Source organism: Schistocerca gregaria, unplaced genomic scaffold (genome assembly GCF_023897955.1).
Source record: "Schistocerca gregaria isolate iqSchGreg1 unplaced genomic scaffold, iqSchGreg1.2 ptg000255l, whole genome shotgun sequence".
Taxonomy (NCBI): Eukaryota; Metazoa; Arthropoda; class Insecta; order Orthoptera; family Acrididae; genus Schistocerca; species Schistocerca gregaria.
Window position 1 is genome coordinate 956,068 of NW_026061761.1, and position 27,633 is coordinate 983,700.

The 27,633-nt window shown below is 41.4% G+C and overlaps 1 protein-coding gene across 1 annotated transcript in view; it reads right to left on the reverse strand.

The window, feature by feature from the left end:
* The window catches only part of LOC126305111 (uncharacterized), a 371,181-nt gene that overhangs the window by 22,786 nt on the left and 320,762 nt on the right, over positions 1-27,633 (reverse strand). Inside the window, exon 11 of the mRNA XM_049992019.1 lies at positions 2,650-2,915. Within this exon, the coding sequence (XP_049847976.1) occupies positions 2,650-2,915 (266 nt within the window). The remainder of the gene's footprint in view (positions 1-2,649; positions 2,916-27,633) is intronic.

Below are 27,633 nucleotides of genomic sequence, written 5' to 3' on the forward strand. Positions count from 1 at the left end.
TAAAAATCATTGTAATTGTTTTATAAATTTTTGACATGTCTCCTGTACGCAAACCAAATGGATTGCAAATGTACGTCATGAGATGAATAAAACACAATTCACAATTCACAATTCCCTGCAACAGACTCAAAGGCAAGACCTGTCACATACATCTAACCACTACCATCCCCTCCAGTCCTGTTGTAACAACGACGATGCTGTACTATTGTACATGTGAGTAAATTTTTTTTTTTTTTTTCCATCTGATTTTTCGATAAACTAGTGTAATTGATGTTCTGATTTCATTTCTTTTTTTGTTTCATGTCATTGTGTTAAGAAAACTGTAAACAAGTTTCAATGTGAATATTAATGTTTATGTCAAATGTCAAGCAATATTGTAATAGAATTGAAATGTAACAAATGTTGAGACTGTTGTAAGATGTTTAAAATTGTAATGGTGCATCTGGTCCATATGTAGGCAATGTGTTAGGATATGTAGAATGCAAAACCTCGGGGGAATACCCTGTCTGTAAGGGTGCGGTAAAAGGTGGATGGCAGGTGAGTGCGGGAAAATGCACGCGGGCACTGCACTGCACAACGGGCTCAGCAGTAGTAGTAGTTGGAGTTTGGCATTGGTCTGAGCAACACCTTCTGGAGCGAGGAGGCTCTCCTGGAAGACGTAGTTTCACTGAGCCTCGGGTATGCTGTTCCAACGCCCACACAGCATGGCAAAATTTCATAGGCACTAAATGGAAAAGTATTGCAACGCTAAGAAGAGTTAAAGTGCCAATACGTCAAGAGCCATAGCTGTAGTTGTATGTGTGCTCTGTGCCTCACCATCTCGCCGCCCGCCAACTGCCGCAATCGATACAAGCAGGTTGAAATTTTTAGTACTGTATTCAAATGGACCATAGAGTGAACTGTTCAATAATAACCTAAATTTACCAGAACTTTCCCATCATTTAATTATCCTCACAACTAACCTAGACAGGGTCTTTTCCAAATGTTGTGCAATCCGAGTGTCCCGAAATGAAAAATTAAATTTTGTATTAATAATAATTACTTGCAGACCTAGCTATGTTAGAATGGTGTTTAAAGAACTGTTTTGTTAATGAACCAGTAAATGAATAACGAAGGTCTAACGAAGTTGAAAGATAACTTTAATATTGATATACTAATGAAGTTTAATTATTTTGAGACAGATATAAAGGTATTTAAATGAGACGTAAATAAGATAAAAAGAGTAGTAACTCATATACTGGAAATCTTGAATGCATGATAACTTCAGTAATCAATTTTTTTAATATAGTGATCATAACAGTTTCAGGGTCGCGCCCCCCCCCCCCCCCCCCTTTTTATTCATTTGAATTCTGAAGTGTTCCACATTGATTTGACCAGCAAAAGTTAAAGTCACTATACAAGTCAAAATTTATCAGTGTTTTATCTTTATCAAAATTGACATTTTGTTTTTGTCACGAAAGTGCTATTGTTAGGGTAACCTATGCCCGATTTTAATCAGATTAATAGACAGTATAAAGTTTTGTAGTATACATTATAGTGTAGTGTTATGTATTCATGGTTTTTCCATATCAGTACAGAATGTGAAACTATCAGTTCAATAGATTTTCTGGTTCTAAAATTCTACTATATTATGCAGTGTTACTACTTGTTATTTTGCATGACTATACACCAACTTGTACAGGGAATAAACTCAGTTAATGCCTAGTTAGGCTGGCGGGCGTAATATTATTATCAAATTGGTAGTATCTTCAGTGTTGCTTTTGGTCCATCTTGACGTATAATTGCATTTCGAACTTACTTGATGGATCATTGTTATTACAGAGTGGGTGTAAGTCCGATTTGCCACCATTCAGGAACACGCGGTCGATATCTGTAAGAAAATCCTTTCTCATAAGGTGAACTCCGCTCAATTACCATAGCACAGGTTTTAACGAGAATTGTGTGCCCCATGCACACGTTACACTGTCAAGTGCAGGGCTAATTGTGAAAGTAGACATATAATTTGTAAACTAAGCTGCAACCACTATGCCACTTCTATGTGGACATGACCACTAACAAGCTGTCTCTCCACAAGAATGGCCACTGCCCAACTGTGGCCGAGAGATGGCTGGACCATGCTGCTGCTGAACATGTTGCCCAACACGACATGCTTCACTTTAATAACTGCTTCAGAGCCTACGTCATCTGTATTTTTCCTACAGACACGAGCTTTTCTGAACTGCGCATGTGGGAACTCTCCCTACAAGATGATCTTCATTCCCATACCACCCAGGTCTCAACATTTGCCAATCCCTGTCTTCCATGTACCTACCCCGCTGGCCGCTTCCACTCCACCCGTCCCACACACGCAAGCCCTGCGATACAGTAGTTTGTGGTCCTATGTTGCCTCCATATGTGTTACGCACATATGAGCTATGCTTGTGTGAACGTGTGTGTGTGTGTGTGTGTGTGTGTGTGTGTGTGTGTGTGTGTGTGTGTTTTCTATTTTGGAAGTAGAACGTTCGTTGAAAGCTTAAATATTTTAGCAGTGTTTTTCATAGTGCCTGTCTGGGACTCAACGCTTCCTCTGCATGGTCAGTAGTCATCTACCCTTTTGATAGTGTTGTTATTTCATCCTAGACTTTGCTTACAGCATGCCTTTTAGCGAACCTGTGCCCTAGACGTGTTCCTGATGCCCGACGTCAGTGATGGTGGTAACACCTTTGGTGGTGGTGGCAGTGGCGGTGGTGGTGGCGGCCCCTGGGACTGTGGTGGTGGTGGTGGTGGTGGTGGTGGTGGTTGCAGCAATCTCTGTGCCCCTGGCAGTGGCAGTGCTGGTGCACAAGCTCCCAGTTCTGGCGGCTTCCTGCCGCCCCCTCCGGTGTCGTCATGAGAGAGGGTCTTGAGGAAAACAGCCCGTGACCGCCTTGACTTTTCTGTGTGCGAGAGAGTAAGTTCTATCTTAGGGCTATTACAGGTCAACTGATAGAAAATGTACATTTACCATATAAAAAAGCAGTTTTGTTACATAAGAAACCTCTTAATTGCTATACCAATGTGTAAGCACAAAGGCTTATGCACTCTGTTCAGCAAGAGAAGACTCAAAGAACAGCATTGTGGAAGCAGTATATAATGTATATTTATTTGCAGACTACCAGTTTCAGTTAAGTGATGGTCTCCGAGTCCTCAGATAATGCTACAAATGTTATTAAAACAAAGAGAGCTATATTCCAGGTACCTATGTTCCACCACAACCGGCTTTTTCCCTAAATGTACATTTTCCGGTGACATGGTTCACCAGCAGTCTATGCAACTAATTCTGAGAAAAAAATAATTACAAAGCCTCCTGGTAAACTCTCACAGGGAGATGTTCATTTCGGAAGAAGCCGTGGGCAGTGCAATGAATGTATCTTAAATACACTGGCAGTGGTTTCTATTAACATACACATTACTTAGCTGTAGAGCACAAAATGTACACGATTAACACAACATTGTGTTAAAGGAAGATTTTTTGGCCAGAAATACATAATTTTTTCAGTTGCAACACTTCTCACATATACATGTACATATCGTTGAGTGCATAAACTGATAGTCTACTGCAGTATTCAAAAGAATCTGGGGAAGATACAGTCCTTGGTTGAAATGACAACTTTTGGCAGTTCTGGGATTCTGTTCTTTAAATGAGGGGAAACTGTGAGGTTCTGTCTGTATCTGCATAAAAAGGAAGTGTGTTACTGAATAAATAAGTAAAACTTGATATAAACTGAAAGATTCACTTTTTACTATCAAAAATAGCATTTCTGACTGATTTTAATAATCATTTCAATAATATGAATTTGTTTTTGCAAAGGAAAGGAATGCACTATTTCTGATACCTGTAGGTTTACAGATATTAATGGATTATGGTGTAAGTTTAGTTCACATTGTAACTATATCAGAAAAATTTTCATCATTTCTTGTGTTGTTGCGTATCTTTTCTGTGAATTGAAGCCAGAACATGTGGAAGTAAAATTTTCAAGACTTCCTTCAAATATTGATGAAGTCCCCATTGAGTTTCAGAGCCATTTTCAAGATCTTAAATGTCTATATCTGGATATCTTTAACTTTAACAATCCAATAAAAATTAGAAGTGATCTTCAAGAAGTAGTCTGCAGATTACAAATGATCTATTCAAGTTATCCAGAATGGAAGCAAGCAAGCATTAGATAAGGTTAGGTTAGATTATGTAGGCAGGCATTTCATTGTAGGATGTTTAGCAGCTCTCAAGGTTTTATTTCCTTGTCCTTTGCAGCAACTTTCACATGGGAGTACATCAAAATGGTGATAGGCTGAGAGATGGCATTATACATCATCCAGTAGAATGGAATTTATTGACACTAGTATGAGAGGTAACCGCAAAATTTTTTGAGAAATAAACAAGATAACAGTCAACTGTTGAAAAAATAAGGTACTTGGATAGATAAAAAAAATCTACTCGCCGAGTGGTGACAGAACACACACAAGTAAAAGATTGTAATTAGGTGAGCTTTTGGAGCCAGTGGCTCCTCCTTCAGGCAGAAGGGTTGAAGGGGAAGGAAGATGGTTGAAGGAGAGGGAAGAGGTATGAAGGAAAAGGACTGGACAGGCCTAGGAAAACAGGTAGATTTCGGGACCACAAATCAGAGGAGAATTACCGAAGCCACGGCTGCCTGACTCTCCTGCCTGCCTCTCCTCTCTCCCTAACTATCTCTCTCTGAGCGGTTTACAATACTATGCTACACAATAGAGAATCAAGAAAAGTGTCATTCTAGGTATTGCTGTTAGAATAGAGGGTTTCCATAAAGCCGAACTATAGTTTCAAGAAATCATAACAAGGAAACCATTAAGAGACAGACTACCATAGTTCACTGTAAGATGTTTAGCAGCTCTCAAGATTTTTTCCTTGTCTTTTGCAGCAAAATTGATACAAGAGTGCATCAAAATGCTGATAGACCTAGAGAAGGCACAATACGTCTCCCCATACTGCAGAATTTATCGACACTAGTATGGGAAGTAACCGTAGGAAAAAAGTGTAATGCAGTGGTGAACAAATTTTAGAGATATATCAATTAAAACAATCAATCGTTGACAACATAAAAAAACCTACTCGCCAAGTGATGGCAGAACACACACCCACGTAAAAGATTATAATTAGGTGAGCTTTTAGAGCCAGTGGCTCCTCCTTCAGGCAGCAGGTTGAAGGAGAAGGAAGAGGATTGAAGGGGAAGGAAGAGGAAACAAAGGAGAAGGACTGGAGAGGTCTAGGGAAAGGGGTAGATTTTGGGAAAGTCACCCAGAACCGTATTCAGTGGAGAATTACCAGACGGGATGAGAAGGAAAGAATGATTTTTGCATCTTTTACCTGTGTGTGTTTTTACTTTGTTTAGTGTCAATTGCCACGTTTTGCACCATACAGAAATTCTCTCTAGGTTATTTTGTAATTGGAATTGATCATCTGATGATTTTACTAGATGGTAAATTACAGGATCATCTGCAAACAGCTTAAGGGGGCTGCTCAGATTATCACCTATATCATTTATGTAAATCAGGAACAGGCAGAGGGCCTATGACACTACCTTGCGGAACGCCAGATATCCCTTCTGTTCTATTCGATTATTTACCGTCCATCACTACGAAATGTGACATCTCTGAGAGGAAATCACAAATCCAGTCACACAACTGAGATGATACTCCATACGCACACAATTTGATTGTCACTTGTGAGGAATGGTATGAGAAACCTTCTGGAAATCTAGGAATATGGAATCAATCTGAGATCCCTTGTTGACAGCACTTATTACTTCATGGGAAGTTGCACAAGAATGATACCTTCTGAATCCGTGTTGGTTATGTATCAATAAGTCATTTTCTTCATGGTGATTCATAATGTTAGAATACAGTATATGCTCCAAAATCCTACTGAAAATTGAGGTCAGTGATATGGGTCTGTAATTCGATCGGTTACTCCTATTTCCTTTCTTGAATATTGGTGTGACCCGTGCTACTTTCCAGTCTTTAGGAACAGACATTTCGCCAAGTGAGCGGTTTCATATGATTGCTAAGAAAGGCATTATTGTGTCTGCATACTCTGAAAGGAACCTGATTGGTATACCATCTGGACCGGAAGACTTGCATTTCTTAAGAGATTTGAGTTGTTTCGCAACACCTAAGACATCTACTTTTATGTCACTCACACTAACAGCTGTTATGGTTTCGAATTCTGGAAAATTTACTTCATCTTCTTTCTTGAGGGAATTATGGGAAACTGTACTTAGGAACTCCTCTTTAGTGACACCATCATCAGTAATATTTCCATCGCTATTGCACAGTGATGGTATTGACCTCCTTTTTTTTTTGCCATTGATGTACTTTATTTTCAACCAGAATCTGTTTGGGTTTTCTGCCATATTTTGAGACAATGTTTCATCGTGGAAACTACTAAAAGCATCTCACATTGACGTCCGCACTAAATTTTGAGCTTCTATGAAACTTAGCCAGTCTTGAGGATTTTGCGTTCTTCCGAATTTGGGGTGCTTTTTTCGTTGCTTCTGCAACAGTGTTCTGACGTGTTTTGTGACCCTGGTAGACCAGTCCTGTCTCTTATTAACTTATGCGGCATGAATCTATTTATTGATGTCTATTTTGTATCTTTGAATTTGAGCAATATCTGGTCTACATTTACATAATTAGCTTGGAAGGAATGGAGACTCTCTCTTAGGAAGGCATCAAGCGAATTTTTATCTGCTGTTTTAAATAGATATATTTTGCATTTGTTTTCAGTGGTTTTGGTTGATGTGGTTTTGAGCCTCGCTACAATGACCTTGTGTTCACTAATCCCTTTATCTGACTTGATGCTCTCTATTAGATCAGGATTATTTGTGGCTAAGAGGTCAAGTTTGTTTTGACAACCATTTACAATTCGTCTGGGCTCATGAAGTAATTGTTCAAAGTAATTCTCAGAGAAAGCATTTTGTACAATTTTGGAAGATGTTTTCTGTCTACCACCGGCTTTGAACATGTATTTTCGCCAACAAATCGAGGGTAGAAGTCTCCACCAATTATAACTGCATGAGTTGGGTACTTATTTGCAATGAAATTCAAGTTATCTTTGAACCGTTCAGCTATTATACCGTGTGAGTCGGGGTCAGTAGAAGGAGCAAATTATTATTTTGGTACGGCTGAGTATAACCTCTACCCATAGTAGTTCACAGGAACTATCTATTTCAACTTCATTACAAGATAAACTACTACCAACAGACACAAACACACCACCACCTACTTTATTCAATCTACCCTTTCTGAACACGGTTTGCACCTCTGTAAAAAAAAATTTGGTAGAATTTATCCCCGGGTTTAGCCACCGTTCTGTTCCTATAACGATTTCAGCTTCAATGCTTTCTATCAATGCTTGAAGCTCTGGTACTTTTCCAACACAGCTACGATAATTTACAACTACAACACAGACTGTTGCTCGGTCGATTCTTGTCATTTCTTTGCCCTGTAACCTTTGAGACTGGAGCCCTTTTCTATCTTTCTTGAGACTGTCTAACCTACAAAACTGCCCAGTACACGCCACACAGCCCCTGCTACCCGTACAGCTGTTTCCTGTGTTTAGTGGACACCTGATCTATTTAGCAGAACATGAAACCCCACCACCCTATGGTGCTAGTCAATGAATCTGCAGCCTACACGGTTGCAGAACCGTCTGAGCCTCTGATTCAGACCCTCCACTTGCCTCTGTACCAAAGGACCGCAATCGGTCCTGTTGACAATGCTGCAGATGGTGAGCTCTGCCTTCATCTCGCTAGCAAGACTGGCAGTCTTCACCAACTCAGATAGCCACCAGAAACCAGAGAGAATCTCTTCCAATCCATAGCGACACACGTCATTAGCGCCGACATGAGGCACCATCTGCAGTTGGCTGCACACTGCACCCTTCATGGCATCCGAAAGGACCCTTTCAACATCTTCCATGACTCCCCCTGGTATGCATACGGAGTGGACATTGGCTTTCTTCCCGTCCTTAGCTGCCATATCCCTAATGGGATCCATCACCTGCCTAACATTGGAGCTCCCAATGGAAAGCAATCTCACCATCTGCACTTGTCCAGTCCTCTCAGGAAGACCGGCCATTGCCGCAACAGGCAAGGCCGTCCTTGATGGCTCAGAAGTACGTTAGGTACAGGATTTTGGCTCTGCAAACACACAGGACACATGTGGGCTCAACCCTGGTAGCCACAAGTGCACTGTCTGGTGAAGTGTAATGCACAACAGGGTGACAGACCCATTTTTCTCCACAGAGAAAATAGGTAATGGAAAATGTTTGCCTGAACAACCTTCGACAGTTTCTGCCACAGCAAAGCTAAGAGAAGCCATTCAACATCTTTAACCACAATAGTTCACGACCATTTTGAAGTTTGAATGTGAGAGATGTGTCGAAAGACACGTTTCCCGTGTCAGGGTCATGATCGTCCCACGGCACACAGCCACTGTTCTACGAATGTCATGCCACTAAAATCCTTCTTTGGAATTATACTGAGGATTGTGTGTACCTGTTGTTGTTGTTGTTGTTGTTGTGGTCTTCAGTCCTGAGACTGGTTTGATGCAGCTCTCCATGCTACCCTATCCTGTGCAAGATTCTTCAATTTCCAGTACCTACTGCAACCTACATCCTTCTGAATCTGCTTAGTGTATTCATCTACAGGTCTCCCTCTATGATTTTTACCCTCCACGCTGCCCTCCAGTACTAAATTGGTGATTCCTTGATACCTCAGAACATGTCCTACCAACTGATCCCTTCTTCTAGTCAAGTTGTGCCACAAACTTCTCTTCTCCCCAATCCTATTCAATACTTCCTCATTAGTTATGTGATCTACCAATCACACTCCATACAAATACTTTCAGAAAAGACTTCCTGACACTTAAATCTATACTCAATGTTAACAAATTTCTCTTCTTCAGAAATGCTTTCCTTGCCATTACCAGTCTACATTTTATATCCTCTCTACTTTGACCATCATCAGTTATTTTGCTCCCCAAACAGCAAAACTCCTTTACTACTTTAAGTTCAACTGCTCTTCTAAGTCCTTTGCTGTCTCTGACAGAATTACAATGTCATCGGCGAACCTCAAAGTTTTTATTTCTTCTCCATGGATTTTAATACCTGCTGTGAATTTTTCTTTTGTTTCCTTCACTGCTTTCTCAATGTACAGATTGAATAACATCAGGGAGAGGCTACACCCCTGTCTCACTCCCTTCCCAACCACTGCTTCCCTTTCATATCCCTCAACTCTTATAACTGCTATCTGGTTTCTGTACAAATTGTAAATAGTCTTTTGCTCCCAGTATTTTACCCCTGCTACCTTCAGAATTTGAAAGAGAGTATTCCATCCAACATTGTCAAAAGCTCTCTCTAAGTTTACAAATGCTAGAGACGTAGGATTGCCTTTCCTTAATCTAGCTTTTAAGATAAGCTGTAGAGTCTATGTTGCGTTACGTGTTCCAACATTTCTACGAAATCCAAACTGATCTTCCCCGAGGTCGGCTTCTACCAGTTTTTGCATTCGTCTGTATAGAATTCGTGTTAGTATTTTGCAGTTGTGACTTATTAAACCGATAGTTTGGTAATTTTCACACCTGTCAACACCTGCTTTCTTTGGGATTGGAATTATTATATTCTTCTTGAAGTCTGCGGGAATTTCACCCTTCTAATACATCTTGCTCACAAGATGGTAGAGTTTTGTCAGGACTATATCTCCCAAGGCTATCAGTAGTTCTAATGGAATGTTGTCTACTCCCGGGGACTATGTCTCCCAAGGCTGTCAGTAGTTCTAATGGAATATTGTCTACTCCCGGGGACTATCTCTCCCAAGGCTGTCAGTAGTTCTAATGGAATGTTGTCTACTCCCGGGGCCTTGTTTCGGCTCAGGTCTTTCAGTGCTCTGGCAAACTCTTCACGCAGTATCATATCTCCCATTTCACCTTCATCTACATACTCTTCCATTTCCATAATATTGTCCTCAAGAACATCACCCCTGTATAGAACCTGTATGTACTCCTTTCACCTTTCTGCTTTCCCTTCTTTGCTTAGCACTGGGTTTCCATTTGAGCTCTTGATATTCATACAAGTGGTTCTCCTTTCTCCAAACGTCTCTTTAATTTTCCTGTGGGCAGTATCTATCTTACCCCTAGTGAGATAAGTCTCTACATCCATACATTTGTCCTCTAGCCATCCCTGCTTAGCCATTTTGCACTTCCTGTCAATCTCATTTTTGAGACGTTTGTATTCCTTTTTGCCTGCTTCACTTGTTGCATTTTTGTATTTTCTCCTTTTGTCAATTAAATTCTGTATCTCTTTTGTTACCCAAGGGTTTCTACTAGCCCTCCTCTTTTTACCTACTTGATCCTCTGCTGCCTTCACTCTTTCATACCTCAAATCCACCCATTCTTCTTCTAATGTATTTCTTTCCAACATTCCTGTAAATTGTTCCCTTATGCTCTCCCTGAAACTCTGTACAACCTCTGGTTCTTTCAGTTTATCCAGGTCCCATCTCCTTAAATTCCCAGCTTTTTGCAGTTTCTTCAGTTTTAATCTACAGTTCATAACCAATAGATTGTGGTCAGAGTCCACATCTGCCCCTGGAAATGTCTTAAAATTTAAAACCTGGTTCCTAAATCTCTGTCTTACCATTATATAATCTATGTGAAACCTGTCAGTATCTCCAGGCTTCTTTTATGATTCTTGAATCAAGTGTTCACTATGATTAAGTTGTGCTCTCTGCAAAATTCTACCAGGCAGCTTCCTCTTTCATTTCTTAGCCTCAACCGATATTCACCTACTACGTTTCCTTCTCTCCCTTTTCCTACTACCGAATGCCAGTCACCCATGACTATTAAATTTTCGTCTCCCTTCACTATCTGAATAATTTCTTTTATTTCATCATACATTTCTTCAATTTCTTCATCATCAGCAGGGCTAGTTGGCATATAAACTTGTACTACTGTAGTAGGCATGGACTTCATGTCTATCTTGGCCACAATAATGCATTCACTATGCTGTTTGTAGTAGCTAACCCGCACTCGTATTTTTTTATTCATTATTCATTGATTTTGTATTTATAACCCTGTAGTCGCTTGAGCAAAAGTCTTGTTCCTTCTGCCAGCAAACATCACTAATTCCCACTGTATCTAACTTTGACCTATCCATTTCCTTTTTTAAATTTTCTAACTGACCTGCCCGATTAAGGGGTCTGACATTCCATGTTCTGATCTGTAGAACACCAGTTGTCTTTCTCCTGATAACGACTTCCTCTTGAGTAGTCCCCGCCCAGAGATCGGAATGGGGGACTATTTTACCTCCGGAATATTTTACCTAAGAGGATGCCATCATCATTTAACCATACAGTAAAGCCTCATACCCTCAGTAAAAATTACGGCTGTAGTTTCCCCTTGCTTTCAGCCGTTCGCAGTAGCAGCACAGCAAGGCCGTTTTGGTTAGTGTTACAAGGCCCGATCAGTCAATCATCTAGGCTGTTGCCCCTGCAACTACTCAAAAGGCTGCTGCCCCTCTTCAGGAATCACACATTTGTCTGGCCTCTCAACAGATACCCCTCCATTGTGGTTGCACCTACGATACGACTATCTATATCACTTAGGCCTCCCCACCAATGGTAAGGTCCATGGTTAACACTGCTAGCCTCCGTGCACAAACCGATGAAGCAATCAGAACTTTTGACCCTGCAATGATGACCTGTACACTGGCAGAACTATAGAATCACCTCAATGTTCTATGACCTAGGAATTGGGTACAAATTACACAATGAAATGCAGGTATAACAGAAGAAATTTTGAGAGATGCTTAACTTGTTACAACAAACCATAATACTTCATTTCTAATAGTTTCCCAGTTATGAGTTTTTAAAATGATACTTGTAATTTACAGATAGCCTGTATACAGTAATAGCATGCATGAAAATGTTTTTTACTGCATTTGCCAGACTATATTCCATGTCAGAAAATTACAGTTATGCTGAAATTTGCCTTCCAGTGATTTATTCCTCTGTAACACTGAGGGTATGCAGCTTTACTGTATGATTAAATGATGATGGCATCCTCTTGGGTAAAATATTCCAGAGGTAAAATAGTCCCCCATTCGGATCTCCGGGCGGGGACTACTCAAGAGGACGTCGTTATCACGAGAAAGAAAACTGGCGTTCTACGGATCGCAGCGTGGAATGTCAGATCCCTTAATCAGGCAAGTAGGTTAGAAAATTTAGAAAGGGAAATGGATAGGTTAAAGTCAGATATAGTGGGAATTAGTGAAGTTCGGTAGCACGAGGAACAAGACTTTAGGTCAGGTGAATACAGGGTTATAAATACAAAATCAAATAGGGGTAATGCAGGAGTAGGTTTAATAATGAGGAAAAAAGTAGGAGTGCGGATAAGCTACTACAAACAACATAGTGAACACATTATTGTGGCCAAGATAGACACGAAGCCCAAGCCTACTACAGTAGTACAAGTTTATATGCCAGCTAGCTCTGCAAATGATGGAAGAAATTGATGAAATGTAAGATGAGAGAAAAGAAATGATAGTGAAGGGAGACAAAAATTTAATAGTCATGGGTGACTGGAATTCGACAATAGGAAAAGGAAGAGAGGAAGAAGCCTGGACAGGTTTCAGATAGATTATATAATGGTAAGATGGAGCTTTAGGAACCAGGTTTTAAATTGTAAGACATTTCCAGGGGCAGATGTGGACTCTGACCACAATCTATTGGTTATGAACTGTAGATTAAAACTGAAGAAACTGCAAAAAGGTGGGAATTTAAGTAGATGGAACCTGGATAAACTGAAAGAACCAGTGGTTGTACAGAGTTTCAGGGAGAGCATAAGGGAACAATTGACAGGAATGGGGGAAAGAAATACATTAGAAGAAGAATGGGTAGATTTGAGGTATGAAATAGTGAAGGCAGCAGAGGATCAAGTAGGTAAAAAGAGGAGGACTAGTAGAAATCCTTGGGTAACAAAAGAGATACAGAATCTAATTGACAAAAGGAGAAAATACAAAAATGCAACAAGTGAAGCAGGCAAAAAGGAATACAAACGTCTCAAAAATGAGATTGACAGGAAGTGCAAAATGGCTAAGCAGGGATGGCTGGAGGACAAATGTAATGATGTATAAGCTTATCTCACTAGGGGTAAGATAGATACTGCCTACAGGAAAATTAAAGAGACCTTTAGCGAAAAGAGAACCACTTGCATGAATATCAAGAGCTCAGATGGGAACCCAGTTCTAAGCAAAGAAGGGAAAGCAGAAAGGTGGAAGGAGTACATAGAGGGTCTATACAGGGGTGATGTTCTTGAGGACAATATTATGGAAATGGAAGAGGATGTAGATGAAGGTGAAATGGGAGATATGATACTGCGTGAAGAGTTTGCCAGAGCACTTAAAGACCTGAGCCGAAACAAGGCCTCGGGAGTAGACAACATTCCATTAGAACTACTGACAGCCTTGGGAGAGCTAGTCCTGACAAAACTCTACCACCTGGTGAGCAAGATGTATAAGACAGGTTAAATTCCCTCAGACTTCAAGAAGAATATAATAATATAATAATTCCAATCCCAAAGAAAGCAGGTGTTGACAGGTGTGAAAATTACCGAACTATCAGTTTAATAAGTCACAACTGCAAAATACTAACACGAATTCTTTACAGACGAATGGAAAAACTGGTAGAAGCCGACCTTGGGGAAGATCAGTTTGGATTCGGTAGAAATGTTGGAACACGTGAGGCAATACTGACCCTACGACTTATCTTAGAAGAAAGATTAAGGAAAGGCAAACCTACATCTCTAGCATTTGTAAACTTAGAGAAAGCTTTTGACAATGTTGACTGGAATACTGGAGTGAGACAGGGTTGTAGCCTCTCCCCGATGCTGTTCAATCTGTATATTGAGCAAGCAGTAAAGGAAACAAAAGAAAAGTTCGAAGTAGGTATTAAAATCCATGGAGAAGAAATAAAAACATTGAGGTTCACCGATGACATTGTAATTCTGTCAGAGACGGCAAAGGACTTGGAAGAGCAGTTGAACGGAATGGACAGTGTCTTGAAAGGAGGATATAAGATGAACATTAACAAAAACAAAACGAGGATAATGGAATGTAGTCAAATTAAATCGGGTGATGCTGAGGAAATTAGATGAGGAAATGAGACACTTAAAGTAGTAAAGGAGTTTTGCTATTTGGGGAGCAAAATAACTGATGATGGTCAAAGTAGAGAGGATATAAAATGTAGACTGGCAATGGCAAGGAAAGCATTTCTGAAGAAGAGAAATTTGTTAACATCGAGTATCACAAACCAATTCCTAGAACGCCTCAAATCCATTCCCACTCCTCTCCCACCTGAAACCTTTCTTGTCACCATAGATGCTACATCCCTTTACACAAACATCCCACACACCCATGGTCTCTCTGCCCTTGAGCACTACCTCTCCCAACACCCACCCAAAGACCTTCCAAAAACCTCGTTCCTTATCACACTTACCAACTTCATCCTCACCCATAATTACTTCGCTTTTGAAGGCCAGACCTACAAACAAATCAGGGGAACTGCCATGGGAATCACGATGGCTCCGTCCTATGCCAACCTCTTCATGGGCCGCATGGAGGAGGCTTTCCTGAAGACCCAACAGCTGCTTCCCCTGGCCTGGTATAGGTTTATAGATGACATCTTTGTGGTCTGGACTCATGGTGAAGAAACACTCCTTAATTTCCTCCATAACCTCAACTCCTTTTCGAATCTGAATTTCACCTGGTCCTTCTCCAAAACCCAAGCCATCTTCCTGGATGTTGACCTTCATCTTGTTGAAGCTCACATCCACACTTCTGTCCATATCAAACCCACCAACAAACAACAGTACCTTTACTTTGATAGCTGCCATCAATTCCACATCAAACGCTCCCTTCCCTACAACCTAGGTATTCGTGGCAAACGTATCTGCTCCAGTGACGAATCCCTCAATGATTACACTAATAACCTGACCAGTGCTTTCCTCTCCCGCAACTATCCTGCAGACCTTGTCCACAAACAGATCTCCCGAGCAATACATTCCTCCCCGTCCAACAACAATATTCCTACCCTCAGACCACACAGAAGCATCCCCCTTGTCACCCAATATTATCCTGGCCTCGAATACATCAATAAATTACTCCGCCAGGGATATGACTTTCTCAAGTCAACCCCTGAAATGAGATCATCCCTTGACAAAATTCTCCCCACACCACCCAGAGTTGCCTTTCGTTGTCTCCCTAACCTCCGTACCATCCTTGTTAAACCCTACAATACTCCCAACTACCTTCTCTACCCAGCGGTTCCTACCCCTGCAACCGACCCCGCTGCAAAACCTGCCCCATGCATCCCCCCCACAACCACCTACTCCAGCCCCGCTCTCTCCTCCCTGATGAAGGAACATTTATTCCGAAAGCTAGGAACTTAAATTTTCGGTTGTTTTTTGTGTTTCTATTGGCTGTACTGAGCTGAGGTAAGTACTGGGGCCAGCCCCTCTATCTCTTTGTTAGTATTGATTAAGTGTCAGGAAGTCTTTTCTGAAAGTTTTTTTTTTGGAGTGTTGCCATGTATGGAAGTGAAACATGGACAATACATAGTTGAGACAAGAAGAGAATAGAAGCTTTCGAAATGTGGTGCTACAGAAGAATGCTGAAGATTAGATGGGTAGATCACGTAACTAATGAGAAGGTATTGAATAGAACCAGGGAGAAGAGTTTGTGGCACAATTTGACTAGAAGAAGGGATCAGTTGGTAGGACATGTTCTGAGGGATCAAGGGATCACCAATTTTGTCCTGGAGGGCAGTGTGGAGGGTAGAAATTGTAGAGGTAGACCAAGAGATGAATACACTAAGCAGATTCAGAAGAATGTAGGCTGCAGTAGGTACTGGGAGATGATGAAGCTTGCACAAAATAGAGTAGCATGGAAAGCTGCATCAAACCACTCTCAGGACTGAAGACCACAACAACAACGACCCCAAAGACACACTTTCCTTCATTACTACTTGAAGGGCTGCTGTTTACTTGCCTTCTTTGTTAGTTCCAACCTCTCCCAAGAAGACGGATCTTTTAGCTCTCCTGCAGCCCTCCCTTGCTGCTTCCACCTTTGGCATATGCAATTCATAAACATTTTTATAAGTTTCCTGTTGTCCTTCATTTGCAATCTAGTTTACAATTTTTAAATTATCACATATTTGGTTAAGTGACCTCTTTTTTAATATGAGAAGTCTCCTCACATGTGTGTAATTTTCTTCTCTTCTCCACTCTCCTACCAAAAAACCACACCCCCTAAATACTGACAATATCAATATGAAGCAAAATAAAAATCATATCCCATATAAATTTTAATTTAAAACTCGGAATGCACAAATATGTAATGTACTGCTGACTTTTCACTATTTTTTACTGCCTACAGAATTATTTCAAATATGAAACGTCAAATCACAAGCCGCAACATTCCACATACTTCAGACGTGGGCCATACTACATTCGTGATGCCAATCAATTCATCACTACAGGTGGTCCCCTCTGATTGTGGGGCCTTTTTATTTTCATTTATTTATTTTTCTAATACACACAAGCCTAAACAGTATTAGCAGCTGGATAAAACCGTAAGGACCTCTGACGGACAAACACACTAAAGAGGTGGAATGAACAATTAGTACAACTGTCCCTTTTAAGGCACCACTCACTAAAAGCTTAACAGACAACAAGCAGCCACGGCTGAAAATTAAACCTCCTTCGTCACATCATTACGGCTATACTGTATCTGCTGAAACCTCAGTTAGCTCAGATGACACACACACACACACATCGAAGCATAAGTGGTAAAACTCTGACACGGGGTTTCATTACAGCAAGTGCAAAGTGGTGTGAGGGTGCCACTTACCAGTTGACTGAGGACAGTACACAGTCTCACTAAAATTATGTTCTTTGGGGGGCAAGTGTATTTTGCCCAAAACATACAGAGGGGTGTAATTTCCTCCAGCTCATTCCCACGGGGAGACAACCCATGTTCGTGCCCAGGTGATACTACATACCTATATATATCTGTACCGAGATCGAATGAGGGGACAGTAATTATAAGACGTAAGTAGTAACGTTGTAGCAGTAGCACCTTCAGCCTCATTCCCTGAGACACCGACACCTCCGGGAACCAACAAAGACGACACACTGGCGTGAGCTTTGGTGTGTGAGTTGGAGGCGTTCCCGATGTTTAGTAGTAAAGGGTAGTACCAAAGGGTGGTATGTAAGGCTGCCTACCGACTTTCAGAGGATCAAATTCGTGACTCTTCCATTACACCTCGAGTTCAGTTCTTGACTTCTCCAAAATGTGGTTGATACAGCAACAATAACATTTTTGTCATTGAACCTTAAATCAGTTGAAATTAAAACTGAATTGAATCATTCTTATATCCCTTAAAACACATGTCAATATGAATAATGTAACTATGTATGACTTGTAACAATATTATGAAAAGGAAAGTTGCTACTCACTATATTGCAGGGATGCTGAGTCGCAGATTGGCACAACAAAAAGACTGTTACAAATAAAGCTTTCAGCCCATAAGGCAATCATCAAAAATAGATGACACACACACACACACACACACACACAGTATATATATATATATATATATATATATATATATATATATATATATATATGCAACTCACACAAACTCGACTGCAGTCTAAGGCAACTGTAGCCACACTGTGAGCAGCAGCACCAATGCATGATGGGAGTGGCGACTTGGTGGGGGTAAGGAGGAAGCTGGGGCAGGGAGGGGAAGGGATAGTAGTGTAGGGGTGGTGGACAGTGCAGTGCTGCTAGGGAGTGCGCAGGGACGAGGTGGAGACGGTAAGGCAGCTATGCGCAGTTGGGGGGTTAGACAGAGAACATGGAAGAGCTGGAGAGAGGGGATAGTGGAAAAGGAGTGAAGTAAAAGGACTGGGTGCAATGGTGCAATGAGGGCTGTATAGTGCTGGAATGGGAACAGGGAGGCTGCATGGGTGTGGACAATGATTAACAAAGGTTGAGGCCAGTAGGGTTACGGGAACATAGGATATATTGGAGGAAAAGTTCCCACCTGCGCAATTCAGAAAAGCTGGTGTTCGTGGGAAGGATCCATATGGCACAGGCTGTGAAGCAGTCATTGAAATGAAGTATGTTATGTTTGGCAGCGCACTCAGCAGCCATGTGGTCCACTTGTTTCTCTGCCACAGTCTGTCGATAGCCATTTGTGCGGACAGACAGCTTGTTGGTTGTCATGCCCATATAGAATGCAGCCCAGTGGTTGCAATTTAGCTTGTAGATCACGTGACTTGTTTCACAGGTAGCTCTGCATTTAATGGGATAGGTGATGTTTGTGATGGGACTAGAGTAGGTGCTGGTGGGATGATGTATGGGGCAGGTGTTGCATCTTGATCTATAACAGGTGTATGAGCCATGAGGTAAGAGGTTGGGAGCAGGGGTTGTGTAGGGATGAACGAGTATATTGTGTAGGTTCAGTGGATGGCGGTATACAACTGTGGGAGGGGTGGGAAGAATAGTGGGCACCACATTTCTCATTTCATGATGAGAGGTAGTTGAAGCCGTAGCAAAGAATGTAATTCAGTTGCTCCAGTTCAGAGTAGTACGAGTTACGAGGAGAATGCTCCTACATGGCCAGATGGTGGGAGTTTGGGAGACTGGAAAGATAAGGCATGGGAGATTTGTTTTTATACAATATTGGGAGGATAGCTACGTTCCGTGAAGGCTTCAGTGAGACCCTCTGTGTATTTCAAGAGGGACAACTCATTACTGCAGATGCAGTGACCACAGATGGCTAGGCTGTATGGAAGATACTTCTCGATATGGAACGGGTGGCAGATGTCAAAGTGAAGGTAGCTGGTGGTTAATAGGTTTGATGTCGACAGAGGTACAGATGTAGCCATCTTTCAGGCGGAGATCAACATCTAGAGAGGTGGCTTGTTGAGTAGGGCCAGGTCAACCAAATGGGGGAGAACTTGTTAAGGTTCTGGAGGAAGTGGATGAGTGTCCTCACACTCTTGATTCAGATCTCAAATATGTGATTAATTAATCAGAGCCAGGTGAGAGGTTTAGGATTCTGGGTATAAAGGAAGGATTTATCTTGATGACCCATGAATAGGTTGGCATAGGATGGTGCCATGTAGGTGCCCATAGCCGTACCTTGGACTTGTCTGTTGGTAATGCCTTCAAAGGAGAATTAATTGTGGATGAGGATATAGCTGGTCATGGTGACTAGGAAGGAAGTTGTCGATTTGGAATCCGTCGGCAGAAGATAGTGTTCAATGGCAATAAGGCCATGGGCATTAGGGATGTTAGTGTAAAGAGAGGAAGCATCAATAGTGGCGAGCAGGGTACTATATGGTAAAGAGACAGGGACAGGAACTGTGGACAGATAGTTAGTGGAGGAAATGGTTGGTATCTTTTATATAGGATGGAAAGTTCTGGGTAACAGGTTGAAGTTGTTGGTCTACAAGAGCAGAGATTCTCTCAGGGGGGGCACAGTAACTGGCCACAATGGCGCATCCTGGGTGGTTGGGTTTGTGGACTATAGGAAGCATGTAGAAGGTGGGAGAGGAGGGAATGGTAGGGGTAAGCAGAAAGATGGACTCTGGGGAAAGGCTCTGGGATGGGCCTAAAGGATTTGAGTAGTGCCTGGAGATCCTGCTGGATTTCTGGAATGGGGTCACTCTGGCAAGGTTTGTAGGTGGAATTATCTGACAGCTGGTGGAGTCCTCCTGTCAAGTAATCCTGGTGGTTCAAAACACAGGGGTGGAGCCGTTGTCTGCAAATAGGATTACGAGGTCAGGAGCAGTTCTTAGATGGTGGACTGCATTTCTTTCTGCAGATGTAAGGTGAGTTTGTATGTTGAGGGACATGGCGAATGATTGTGAGACAAGGTTCAAGGTTAAGAAATTCTGGAAAGTTAACAGGGGGTGGCTCTGGGTCAGTGGGGGTGGATCACAGTTGGATGGAGGAATGAACTGAGTTAGGCAGGGTTCAATATAGGTGTTTGGTTGGGTCTGATTGGTAGGGTTGGTGGCAAGCTTCGTTACTGTGTCATTAGATGTTTGATTCTCTTTCTGTATTAGTCTTTTGTTATATCCACATTTGTTGTTTATTAATACTGTTAATAATAGTAGTTACTTCCCTTGTAGAGTAAGTTTGCAATTATTGTAGTCAGGTTTTTAACATCTTCTTATTGTAGTAGCGGAACTTAGAAAAAGTAAAATTTTACCATGAGTGAGAAGTGTGGGCTTTGCCGTAGATTCGTGAGTAGTGGATTGCGGTGTGAGACTTGTTAGAAGTATTTTCACTGGGGGGGGGGGGGGGGGGGGGGAATGCAGTGGGGAAGCCAGTGGGCATTCTGGTGAGATCCTCTCCTGGAAGTGCAGGTTATGTAGCAAGAGTAAGTTGATAGAGGAGCAGGAGCGTAAGATTTGTGCTCTTCAGGTGCAGTTGAAAAACGCACAGGAGGAGCTAGATAGGATGAGGAGGGAGAAGGGGGTTGGGAATGGGAGCTGGCTGTTGGCAAGAGATCTGCTAGGAGAAGAAGATTTTCAGGTAGTTTTACTATTGGTGTTTACAATAGATATGACCAACTGTCAGAGTCTAGTGGGGAGGAATCTCTAGTAGCTGTGGATGTAGGTAGTATGCAGCAGACCTTAGTAGTTGCAGTAACTAGAACAGTTGCAAAGTCGAAGAGGTAGAAGAAGGTACTGCTGTTAGGTAGTTCTCATGGCAGAGGTGTAGGCCAGCAGTTGCAGGAAGTGCTCGGGAGTGAGTACCAGGTCACCAGCATTGTGAAGCCTAATGCAGGATTGACTCAGGTGACTGTTAACATGGGGGGGGGGGGGGGGGGTTATGTAGGGATTTTACTAAAGAGGATCAGGTAGTGATTGTGGGTGGGGCTGGTAATATTATTGATAGGGATGGGGAGCATGACATAGATGGTGACCTGGAAAAGATAGCCACTCAGACTGGCAACACGAATGTGCATTTCGTGGAACTGTTTCAACGTCACGATCGGAATCATCTTAATAAAGCCGTCAAGCGTAATAACATGAGAGTTGGGGGTGCGCTGATGGCAGAAAGCATGGGTCACATTTCAGTGGCGTCGGTGGAGTCTATCAGCAGGATGGGTTTCACTAGACATGGCCTGCACCTCAACAGGTATGGGAAGGGGAGGTTGGCGAAGCTTATAGGTGACAGCATAGGTGGGGTTGGTGGGATCACTCATGGGAAAATTCCTGCAGTAGTGGGTGTTAGAGCTGCACCTTTTTTAGACTGAAGTCTGCTGATAGGTATTCTGCTTAAGGGAAGTCTCTCTAACAAAGGAACCACTTTTGACAAAGCTTAGGTATCCGAGTAATGAGGGAATTAGTATATTTCATCAAAATATACAAGGTATTAGAGATAAAGTTAGTGAATTGCTTATAGATGGTGACTCTGAAATTATTGGTGTATGTGAACACTTCTTAAATAAGGAGATAATTCAGAGGCTTCCTTTAGCAGGGTACAGGTTGGCTGGCAGCTTTTCGAGGAGCTCTTTGCAGTGTGGGGGAAAAGCCATGTATGTGAAAAACGGGATCCCATTTGAGTCAATTGATGTTTCAAAGTACTGCACTGAAAAGGTGTTTGAATGTTGTGCAGGTGTGGTTAAATTTAATGGAGCTAAACTTCTAACTGTTGTTATTTATAGATCCCCCGACTCCGATTTCACAACATTTTTGCTAAAGCTAGAGGACGTTGTTGGTTCACTTTATGGAAATACAAAAAGTTAGTTATATGTGGTGACTTCAATATTAATTGTATAAGTGATTGTGCAAGGAAGAGGATGCTGGTAGACCTCCTTAATTCATATAATCTTATGCAAACCGTATTCTTTCCAACGAGAGTGCAAGGGAACAGTAGAACAACCATAGACAACATTTTTGTTCATTCCTCATTACTTGAAGGGCATTCTGTTAGCAAAAGGGTGAATGGCCTTTCAGATCATGATGCACAAATTTTAACACTAAAAGATTTTTGTGCTGCAACACGTTTTAAATATAGTCATCAGCTGTTTAGGAAAGCTGATCCGGTTGCTGTAGAGACCTTTGTAAACCTTATCAAGGAACAAGAGTGGCAAGATGTTTATAGCGCTGATACAGTAGACGATAAATATAATGCTTTTCTCAAGACTTCCCTCATGCTCTTTGAAAGTTGCTTTCCATTAGAACATTCAAAACAGGGTACTAGCACGAACAGGAAGCCTGGTTGGCTGACTAGAGGTATAAGAATATCTTGTAGAACAAAGTGGCAATTATATCAAAACGTTAGAAACAGTAAAAATCTAAATGGGGCAGCCCATTACAAACAGTATTGTAAGGCGCTTAAAAATGTTATTTGGAAGGCAAAAAGTATGTGGTATGCAGATAGAATAGCTAAGTCTCACGATAAAATTAAAACCATAGGGTCAGTCATAAAGGAAGTGGCTGGTCTGCAGAGACAGGTCGAGGATATAGAATCAGTGCGTAGTGGGAATGTCCATTTTACTGATAAGTCGCATATATGTACAGTATTTAATAATTACTTTCTGAATATACCGTATTTACTCGAATCTAAGCCGCACCTCAAAAATGACACTTGAAATCAAGGAAAAAAAATTTCCTGATTCTAAGCCGTACCTGAAATTTGAGACTCGAAATTCAAGGGTAGAGAAAAATTATAGGCCGCATCTCCAAATCGAAACAAAGTTGGTCCATTGTAATATGAGACACAATTTAGGTCGAATGAATGACAATATAGCTACAGTAGTTTGGTTCGAGTCGTAAGCTTAGTGCAGTTAAGGTTTACCAGGTAGCCATTGCTTTGCGTCAGGTGCTCCGTCCGTATTTATACGGGTACCCTTCCTTTTCTACGTGCTTTGTCTGGTTTGAATTGATTGCTTGTTTTTCTTTGATCTGATAAGCACAGTTTTCTCTGTTATAGGTGTTAACGTCACTCTAAGCTGAAAATGCATTACCGTACTGTGTCATGGATTGTTTGTCACATTCTGATAGTGCGTGTTTACGGACTGTCGCCGCTCGTGCCATGGCTTGCTTTTGTGCGTGCTACCGCCGTTTAAAAAAAAAGAGAGGAATTGTCTCATTAGCGAATCAATAGCAAGAGACTGCTATTTGTTGTTACTTACACTGCTGCTTTCTTTAATAATGATCAACAAGAACTAAATAATAGACTGCGTATGATAGAAGCTGTTCTGAACGAGAGTTTAGCGAAAATTTTTCTCCATTTGAAAATCTTTGCAGGCGCTAGTACATTACATTGTACACAGAAATTAGTCATTTTAGATTTAAAAATCTAGTCACTTGCCTTGCTTCATTTCTGACTGTATCACTATTAAGCATAAGAATAATACAAATATAAACATGACATGATATGTATATTCTTCCGTGTTTGTTGTTGTCTCACTCTAGTTTCATAGTTGATTAGGCAGACTGGATTTAAATGAGATAGCAGCAAACATGAAACAATACATGGCAAAATGTTTATATGCGTATTATTCTTATGGTGACGAGAATACTGCATATGATACACAATTTATAAAAGTTCCTATTAGCAACCATCTCTTCTCACAGATAGGAAAATATTCAGAACGTAGAGTTGGCCATATTGACAAACAGTCTTGCCAGTTGGATTTTCGTAGTACATTGAAATGCTGCTACATTCGAAGATGAACAATATGGAATTTGTATTTACGTCGTTGGATAATGCGTGAAAATGCAGTGGTTGCAACTTGGGGCAGAGAAAATAGCTCGTCTTCCACCTTTTTTTTATTTATTAACTGACGCAGAGGTTTTGGTGCCAGTATTGATCTTTGTGCCTACAAAGCATGCCTGTGTAGCGCTACATATATTTGATGGCAGAAGTTGTGGTGGCACCCACCAACTTTTTTCAAAATTTCCGCTTGCTTTGCACTCGATTCTAAGCCGCAGGTAGTTTTTTTTTATTACAAAAACCGGTAAAAAGTGCGGCTTAGATTTGAGTAAGTACGGTAGCAGGTGAACTAAATAGAAACCTAGTCCCAACAGGGAATCATATAGCGCTCTTAGAAAAAAGTGTTCCGAGACTGTTACATGAAATGCTCCTCCATGATACTGACAAGAGGGAGATTGAGTTAATAATTAAGTCACTACAGACCAAGGACTCTCATGGATATGACAGGGTATCTAGCAGAATACTGAAGTATTATTCTATGTATGTTAGCCCAGTACTTAGCCATATCTGTAACTTTTCCTTTGGGAGTGGTCGGTTTCCTGACCGATTAAAGTACTCGATAGTGAAGCCACTTTATAAAAAGGGAGACATTGATAAAGTTGACAATTTTAGACCTATTTCTATGCCATCTGTGTTTGTTAAAGTTATCGAGAAGGTTGTATATACAAGGTTACTGGAGCATTTATATTCACATAATTTGCTGTCAAATGTTCAGTTTGATTTTAGAAATGGCTTAACAAATGAAAATGCTATATTCTCCTTTCTCTGTGAGGTTTTGGATGGATTAAATAAAAGGTTGCGAACGTTAGGTGTTTTCTTTGATTTAAGGAAGGCTTTTGACTGTGTTGACCACAAGATATTACTGCAGAAGTTGGACCATTATGGAGTAAGTGGAGTAGCTTACAATTGGTTCGCCTCTTACTTTAAGAACAGAAAGCAGAAGGTAATTCTCTGCAATATTGAGAGTGGTAGTGATGTTCAGTCCCAGTGGGGCGTTCCCCAAGGGTCGGTGCTGGGGCCACTGCTGTTTCTTATTTATATAAATGATATGCCTTCTAGTATTACAGGTGATTCAAAAATATTTCTGTTTGCTGATGATACCAGTTTGATAGAGAAGGATCTTGTGTGTAATATTGTGTGCGCGCGCACGAGTATATACGTATCCTTTTTTCCCCCTAAGGTAAGTCTTTCCGCTCCCGGGATTGGAATGATTCCTTACTCTCTCCCTTAAAACCCACATCCTTTCATCTTTCCTTTTCCTTCCCTCTTTCCTGATGAAGCAGCCGCCGGCTCGAAATTCTGTGTGTGTGTGTGTGTGTGTGTGTGTGTGTGTGTGTGTGTGTGTGTGTGTGTGTGTGTGTTTTATTCATTGTGCCTATCTACCGGCGCTTTCCCGCTTGGTAAGTCTTGGAATCTTTGTTTTTAATATATTTTTCCCATGTGGAAGTTTCTTTCTATTTTATTTACATCATCATTAATTTGAACCCAACAATTACGTTTGTTATTGTCTCTGTTGCATTTCGAAATCTTCTCTAGCATCTTACTTTCTCTTTTTGTTTGTACAAGTAGTTTCACTTTGTATTCATCTTCCCTTTCCCCGTAATCTACCATACATTTTATCCTGCCTAATTATACTGAATAATATGTAATTTACTTCCAAACCATAACCTAAAAATTTTTAACGCTTTCAACACAACCGCTGCTATAAAATCCACTGTTCCAAGTTTACAAACATTTCGCGTAAACTCGTGAATACTATTTCACAGCTTCAGTTCCTTTCACCCATTAAACAACCATCTCAGCTATTTCCAACAACTTTCGTTTTATTTCCATTCCCTTTTTTTCTCACATAACCGATCATTTTTTAGCAGCTTCCCACAGGTTTAAACGTTATTATTTCCTCATCAAACAATTGTTAGCCTCATTCTCATAACCTGCCAGTACACAACCAGTCCTTTTAATACATTTACACCCATATTTTTCGAGATTTTATTCGAAATCTTTTTTTCGAAATTTTATTTTTTTTGGGAAATTTTTTCGAAACTTTTTTCGAAAAAATTTTTCTTTTTTTCTTTCGAAACTTTTTTCAAAATTTTCCTGAATTTCCCCCACACTTTAACGTGTTTTGGAGACAACATAACTACCTAAGCTTTGCACCCATTGTTGTTCACCAACCTAAGTTCAGCACAGGATCAACATAGCTCATCTCAAACTAACACTTTTTCGACTTTTTTCACACTTTTATCTCTCCCTATATAAATTTCTATTTATTTTCACTTTAATCTCATATTACCCTTTCCACCTTGTAATACCATGTCAACCTCACAACATCCCTACAACGACCCCATTAAATTTTATTTACATTCCCTCCGCAAACATGCCTTCACCCTAGCCAGATTACGCTCCCATATTTTATTTACTCAGGCTTGTCTGACATTTGGCATTACCCCCAAAAGCCTCACACTTAAAGTTCCCATCTCTGGCTGCAATCCTTCTTTCCATCAGTCCTTATACCAGTTCCAAACAGCTCAATCCATAGTCATCACCCGCCTAATCCTTCACCTATACATCGACTCGGCAAATGAACACACCCGTCAACTCCTATCCCAAATCAAAGTCCTCAATCTTTCCTCTCCCACATCCACACCGGCTGTTCATAGCATCCTCCTACAGGCCAACCGCAAATTAGAACAGCATGCCACCCTCCACCTCAAAAAACTATCCAATCTCTTGGTTTCCCACCTCCGGAAAGGCAACTCACTCACCCTCCCCAACCTTTCCAACAAACCTCAACCTCCTCTCATTGCACACAGACCCAGTCTCTCCCATCTACTCAATCTCCCACTTCCAGCTCCACTCCCCCCAACACCTCAAAATTCTAGTCAACACAAGCTGGAACCACAACACCCCAATTCAGTAGTTAACCTTTCCTCCAAACCTCTCTCCCAATCCGAAACCTCTGTCCTATCCAAAGGCCTCACCTTCAGCCCCACTCCCAGGTTCAACCAAACTGCCCTTGTCAAAGATTTACTGTCCTACACTCGTAGTCTCTGCTGGAGATATCACTTTGCCACGAAGAAAAATAATCCTGATCCCAATCCTAATGATCCAACTCCCCAAGACACTATTCAAATTGAACCCTGCCTGGAACAGTTCCGTCTTCCATCACAGCGGGACCCACCTCCTCTTCCTCAAAATCACCCTCTCCAAACCTTCCAGGAATTTCTCACTTCCAGCCTTGCCTCTCAATCTTTCTTGAAAAACCTTAATCCTACTCCCAACATCACCACAGCCGAAGCCCAGGCTACCCGTGATCTGAAAGCTGACCGATCCATCATCATTCTTCCGGCTGACAAGGGTTCCACGACCGTGGTACTTGATCGTCGGGAGTATGTGGCTGAGGGACTGCGACAGCTTTCAGACAACTCTACATACAAAGTTTGCCAAGGTAATCCCATTCCTGATGTCCAGGCGGAGCTTCAAGGAATCCTCAGAACCTTAGGCCCCTACAAAACCTTTCACCTGACTCCATCAAACTCCTGACCCCACCGACACCTAGCACTCCTACCTTCTACCTATTTCCTAAAATTCATGAACCCAAACATCCTGGCCGCCCCATTGTAGCTGGTTACCAAGCCCCCACAGAATGTATCTCTGCCTACGTAGATCAACACCTTCAACCCATTACATGCAGTCTCCCATCCTTCATCAAAGACACCAACCACTTTCTGGAACGCCTGGAATCCGTACCCAGTCTGTTACCCCCGGAAACCATCCTTGTA